General features: G+C 41.2%; 1 protein-coding gene across 1 annotated transcript; it reads right to left on the reverse strand.

The window, feature by feature from the left end:
- Positions 1-316: 316 nt before the first annotated feature.
- On the reverse strand, positions 317-5,452 carry NUDT9 (nudix (nucleoside diphosphate linked moiety X)-type motif 9; the record flags this gene model as incomplete). The annotated part of the gene is made up of 6 exons (XM_009587323.1): positions 317-679; positions 2,108-2,192; positions 2,438-2,584; positions 3,008-3,119; positions 4,411-4,497; positions 5,288-5,452. Coding segments are annotated over 6 exons (766 nt in total), but the record flags the coding sequence as incomplete, so codon positions are not given.
- Between the last annotated feature and the right edge of the window lie 1,513 nt (positions 5,453-6,965).

Genomic DNA, 6,965 nt, shown 5'->3' on the forward strand with positions numbered 1-6,965 from the left:
TGCAATTAAAACGAATCTCTCAAAATAGAAAATCACTGAAAAGACATGTTAAGTGAAACAACTCAGAAAAAAAACTTCACTTTATTATGTAGCACTTAATTTAAATCATCATTCAGGTTATCATCATACAAGTCTCGCATCCCTTAAGGATTCATACTCCTGACAAGAAATTGGTGCAAAAATACAGAGTTAAAGTGAACAGTCTCTGCAGTCAGAATCCCAGTGCTGTCATGCAAATCTGCAGATATTATGAAACTGCTGCAAATAATGAAGACAAAGCAAAACAAGGTAACAGCTCCACATTCACCTCATTTCACACTAGCTGAGAAATCAAAAGAAGCAATCTGAAGTCTCTGAAAAAGCCTCTGTTTATCACTGCCAAGTGTTTTGCCAGCTGAATTTCACAGAATTTTCACTGAATTTCCACTGAAAAGAACAATTTCATCTGTCTCAAAGCTGGAAAACGTATTCTCCCCTTGGTGTCCGTCGGTTCCTCATTTACATCACTCTCAGCACTCAGGACCAGGATCCTCACTCCAGTGGGCTCCCCGTTTCTCAGTCACAAGCTTAATGAAGTAGCTATGACTTGCATACAGCTGGAGCTTCTCACTGATGTCAATCCACTTCACTATTCCAGCATCATCACCTGCTTCCAGAGGCAAATTATCCATTGCCTCACCTGTTCACAAAACAAGAGTTAGGACAAACTATTGCATCTTCTTTCCAGCTTTTTCTTCTCACATCTGATCAGTTCCATCCTTCTGCATGGCTCCTTCACAGGCAGGAACCTTCAACTCCTTCTCAGAGAGAAACCAATTAAGTTGCTCACTGATTCTGTGCCAGAAACCTTTTTCATACTTGCACTACTTTAAGGCAAATCTGAGCGGTAAAAGTGGTGTTAACTCCTTGTCACCAATCCTAGGATACCATCAGCAGCACGACAAGTTACTAGAAATCATTATTGAGTACAATATGTACTCACTACCACAAGTTTAGCCAATCCCTCTGCCTTGATTTTTTTCTTGTTTGTTTGGCTAACATTTGGCTGCTTCCTTTCTCAGGTACTACTCTACAGGACAAACTGAATTCTGAAACTTATATATTCTTATGGAAAACCAGAATAATTAAAATTTTACTAAAGGCCCCAAAATCAAAAATAATACTTAAGGAGGGATGCAGAAAGGCTTCTGAATTGCTCTCCAAAGTTTCTTACTCTGTTTCCAGAAAGAATCCCAGGATTTCAAAGACAACAACCAAAGAAATGCTTTTAAAAGTATTACAAAATGTGTATTAGAAACAAATACCAAAGGAACAGTATCTTTACTGTTTCTGGGGGCTGATAAATCAAGGACCAGTGACATGCGAAACTTCACCACTGGTATCTACCACACAAAACAGTGGAAATGTCACTATATGAAGTCTAAGACTTGAACATATCAGAGACACCTAACTAGTCTGATTTATCTTAAAAGGTGAGAGATGAGAATCCAAGATAACAGATCAATCTTAGAACTAGCAATGTATGCCCATTCCTAGTGATTTATAGAAGTAAAATAAGGTCCAACAATTACTCTGGCAGAGTAACCGAGCTAAAAGGTCTCAGAGCAATTACAACACCAAAGCAATAAATGCAGTGAAAATCTGCCAGTGGCCAGAGGCAATGCTCCTGAAGCACACACTAGCTACTAAAGGAAAAATAACAAAAGAAACAGACTATCCTTCCACCTCAGACTCATTAAAAAGGGAAATTAAACCAACTCAAGATAAATACAGTGACAAGAAGGAAGCCTTGTCCAATGTTCAATCTCCATATGAAGGTACATGGTCCATAGCTTAGAACTAGCTAACAAATGAATAAATAATTTTCAGGCAAAGTCCATACGTTCCTTATTTGAAGAGTGACAGAAACCAAAGGGGAATAACAACTACCTGTCATGAACATCTTAGGAGACAAAAGACTCTCACTCCCATTGGTTTTAGTCCAATATTTTAAACCTGACTTGCATGCTCCCCCAATTTCATTGCCAATCTCAGCCCAATATATGTCCCAGTTTCAAACCAATATATAGAGTAAAAGGCAACTAAGAGCATACGTGGAGATACCCACCGGTTTCATCATGATAGTTCACAGCCTCCGTCTCCATCCAGGCATTATCAGTGTTACGAGGGTCATCCACATATCCTCTGTACACCTAAGGCCCCGAACAAACCGAAACAAGCTCAGTGTCACAATAAACAAGGTGGAATTGATAAGATTTTTTCTTTCCCTCTGATACATTTGCGCTTACAGAGTTTTCAATAGTCCCTTCCATTTCCTACACCATGACAACCCGAGCATCACAGCTTATCTTCATTTCAGCTACACTTTTTCAAGTTCCATACAGCTGCGAGTTACATGCATAGCTCAAAGGGCTATCACAAGAGACACAGAGCTCACCACAAAGTGTTCCTGGCTGAACAGCTTGTGGAGTTGCTTCTCCAATTCCGCTTTCTCCTCAGGTGACTTCTGCAAGGAGTTCAAGGCCTCCTCCCCAAATTCTCGCTTCAGGGTAGCGCTAATCTTCTCCCCTGGGTCCACCATCCCCTTAGAGGGGGAAAAGAAAAAAAAGGTGACTATCCCTCAGATTCCACTTGTTTTTACTCCCCTTTGACTGGCTCTTAGTATATTACATCCACCTGCATCATATTCTGGACATGGGAGGAGCTTTACACTTAGTTGTAAAGAACGAGCACACACATTCTTCAAAACCTGCAATCGACTAAATTGTGCCTGCATTAAGCAAAAGACATGGTCAGAATTAAATACGAATACCACCTTGCAATGGAGAAACAGCAGAAGGCATACCAGCTGATGCTTGGGCAAAGCTAGTTTAAGGAGCATTTCTCCTCACCTCTGCAACACAAGGTCGTTCATCAAAAAGCACACTTTTATCACGCGCATGACAGTTATCGCCTCGTAGCCTTACCAGCGGGGAAATGTCTACTGTCTCCGGAGCTGTGCTCTTACCCCTGGAATGGCCCACTCCCCACAGTCTCTCCTTTTGATAGCTATGAACTGTAAGATGTTTTTGCCAGTAACTGGATGAGCAATTTTATTGCCACTTCCGTCCCTCTTCCACCTGCAGCAAACGACAAACAAGAGCATGCTTTGCTGCTTCTTGACACAATGGGCTGAAAGAGGAACAGCAAGGCACCCGTGCCATCACCTGTGCAGGGGCAAACAAAGCGGAGAAGGAGTCACGGGCAGGTACCAATGAATCCTGTCCGGCAAGATCGCAACTAAGGGCAAAACATTGAATTTTTCGCACACCTCTATGAACTGTGTTTTCCTCAGCCAAAAGGGCAGAAGCCACCCAAGAGCCACATTTCTGTAGCCATGCTGATAGCAGTAGCTCCTTTCAGAGCTACATCCTATCAGCTGCAGCGCTCACCGAGCTGCACTTGTGCCTATCCATAACAAGAGGGTAAGTATGCCTTCTGCTAGAACAGAACATACATGCAGGCTGCAACACCTCCAAACCGCTCACCCAGCACCAGCACAAGGCCACAAACACCCATCATTGCCTTCAGTAAAGAATTAAGAAGAACTACCAATAGCTAAAGCAAAAAGCTATCTAAACAAAGACAAAATAAAAATAGCATTTCTTTTACTTTCAAGGAAACAACTCAGTAGCATTGGCAGCCTTCTGAAAAGGGGAAGAAGTAAAATACATTAGGATGATTTTCACAACGGTTCTATCTTCAGCATGGCACTTCCTAGCTTGCACCTTTGTTAACTACGCAATCTTTTCTGAATGCTTTCTTTGTGTAAAATGGTTAACATGTACACACAGATCCTGCTGGCAAAAGCACCATTACAACAGAGCATACACTGACAAAAAAAAAGAGAAGCCTAACCCCCCTCCTCTAATATACTAGGCCAAGTTAGTATTTCTTACAGAGCAAAAGCAGGCACACTGCTTTTTTTTTTCAGTTGAGTCATTATGACAGAAAAAACTATTCCTGCAATTTAACATGCCTCACCTAAGGCCTTTCGGCATATCACGTAATCCTTTCAGTTTTCACATTCATTACTGAAGATTATTTGTATAATATATTTCTATTGAATTACGCTTCCTGGGTTGTTTTTTTTTAAATCTGCTTCCTCAGCACTTCAGAAGCGATTGCTTGTCATTAGCAGTGAGTCCTTACTCTTTTCCAGAGACAAAGACTAAAAAATTACGAAATTTGTGTTCCACTTGTCTATATATCTCTCCATTCAGTACTCATATCTGAATGGGCTTACACATAGAGGAACACACACAAAAGGCCTGTGAAAACTAATAGCCTGTCCAGAGATGCACAGAAAAAGCAAAATGCATGGTTTTTTTTCCTCCTCTGCAAGGCACTTTTCAGTCACCTGTCCCTTACCTAGTTACAACAGGATCAGCAGCATGGTTTGGTCCCCAGCGCCCTAACAATCCTCTGCCTGTGAGGCCAGTCCTTCCCACCGGATTTCTGAAATAAGTGGCACAGTACATTAAACATATTTACTTCCCCGCATTCAAAATATGCTCCAAGTATTCTAAAAAAGCAGCTTTAAAGAAGCTTAAATAACAACAAAGGAAAGGATAACAACATACATTCGGTGCACCATATGCTTTAAAAAGCAAGAGAGACAAAGCATGGTTTTCTCCTTCATCAACCTCTTTTTGTGTTTGATAGTACAGGGAAAGGAAATATACAAAATGGCTTTGTCATTTCCCAGATCTTGTGTCCTGAGATATTCCCGATCTCATTGTGCACACAACGTTGTCTGAAAATGGAATCTAGTTTCCAAGACTATAGATGCACAGAGCATTCAACTATGTACAAATGGCAAAAAGAAAAGAACTGATTTATAGGTGAGATTACCCATCTGTGCTATGCCAGGATTTGTCAGTGGAAGGAAATACTTTTCCATTCTGCCATAGCACACAAGTGGTACAAAAGCTTCAGAACCCAACACCTGGTCAAACTGTGGAAACAATTAATTATACAGACCCTACTATTAACAGTGTTAGACCTCCTCTGACTCCAGTGTCACCACAACCCTCTGTTGTGGTAGTACTGGCTAACCTTTCAGTGCCTCTCTGCCAGAACCTTCTTCCAGAAAGAACTCTCTGGTCCTGAGATACCATTTTTCCTGTCTCTAGGGAAGACTATCTTGATTTTGTTCTAGCAGGCACCATGTATCAAAACCGGTAGACCTGTAAGAGTTCTGAAACTATATCACTGAAATGAATATGCAAACAAAAAAACCACTCACCGGGGCCTCCCGTTTTCAACCACATACAAGCCATTCAGACTCCTCCTCTCCACTTCTCCATCTCTCTCATTGAATTTGGGAGAAAAACCTTTATCACTGTGTGGAAAAGAATAATTTAATAGAGATAAGTTATAAAATGCAAAACACCCCTCTGCCCCACAAAAGCTTGAAGGCCAACCACCAGATCGGCAACAGACATTTGACTAATGAGCAGTTTTTACCAAAACTTAAGTTGCAGGCCCTCCCTTTTCTATAGGAGGCTATAAAGTCTCAATCTTTACTGATGACACTCTCCCTGTATTTAGTTCCACAGAATAAGTGCGCCCCTCTAAAGTATTTAACATCGCGTCTCTCTCTAGATTTTCATTTAGACAAAGTGTTTCAAAGGTGTTCTTGTTAAGGTTAGAGAACATAGAAGGAAGTTATCCATTGATAAAACTAAAAAAGATTTTGCTAATTAAAAAAACTGAGCAGAATTTTTTATTAGATATGATTTATCAGAGTTACAAGCTAATAACCACCGATTTTCAAAATCAGCTTAATGCTAATCTCCTATGTGCACCTCTGAAAACTGGCAGAGAAGTGGCTACCTGTCTACCGACGTGTATTTCCTTTCCCAAAAGCAATTCCTCTCAAACCATCACAGGTTTCAAACTACTTACTAGCTTCTTCCACACATAATTCATTTGGGAAGTTACACTAATACCTAAAAAATGACCCTGCATTTTCAAGTATTACCAACACCTACTAAAAGATTACCTGACACTTTCCCAACTATGACTTGGCAGAACATCAGCAGCCCTACAGAGTCTGAGGAGTAGTGTACCTTGCAATCAGCAGAATACTAAACCAAATTAAGAGCAACTAGAACCACATATTCACACAGCAATGGGAAACAAAGATGATAAGGCTGAAACTTCAAGTGCCATTATCTTCTGATCTTTCTACACAGATGTTGCCCTGGTTTCTGCTGGGATAAAGTTAATTCTCTTTCTAGCAGCTGGTGTGGCACTGTGTTTTAGGTTTGGTATGACAGGAATGTTGATGGCATATTGATGCTTTAGTCGTTACGTAGTGCTTACATGGTCAAGGACTTCTCAGCTTCCCATGCTCTGCCGGGTGCACGAGAAGCTGGGAGGGAGCATAGCCAGGACAGCTAACCCAGCTGGCCGACGGGGTATTCCATACCATATGATGTCATGCTCAGTATATAAACTAGGAGGCATGGTCCAGGAAGGGGGATTGCAGCTTGGGGGGACTGGCTAGCCATCGGTCGGTGGGTGGTGAGCAATTGTATCATGCATCACCTGCTTTGGCGCCCAACATGGGGCATGAAGGGTTTGAGATAACAACAGATTAACTGGAGCATATTAAGGAATTTACATCTGTTAACAGTTGTCAGCCGCAATATTGATTCATCAGTTTATCTGATCTGCGCCATGCTCTTGTTTTTGCTGTACGTGTTAAAGATTGGTATTGGTTTTTGCAGTCTGCTGTGCTCTGCAGTGATTAGTGATGTTTTACCTGGGAGATTTGTTATAAAAACACTGGCATTGGGGGTTATTTGGTATTTGGGTTTTGTACTGAAGCCATTACCGTACTTCAGGTACCACCTCATGGAGATAATTAGCAATTATACCTTTTCTCTGAGGTACTTGTCAGTACCTTGAACATCCCT

This window comes from Fulmarus glacialis, unplaced genomic scaffold (assembly GCF_000690835.1).
Source record: "Fulmarus glacialis isolate BGI_N327 unplaced genomic scaffold, ASM69083v1 scaffold51371, whole genome shotgun sequence".
NCBI lineage: Eukaryota > Metazoa > Chordata > Aves > Procellariiformes > Procellariidae > Fulmarus > Fulmarus glacialis.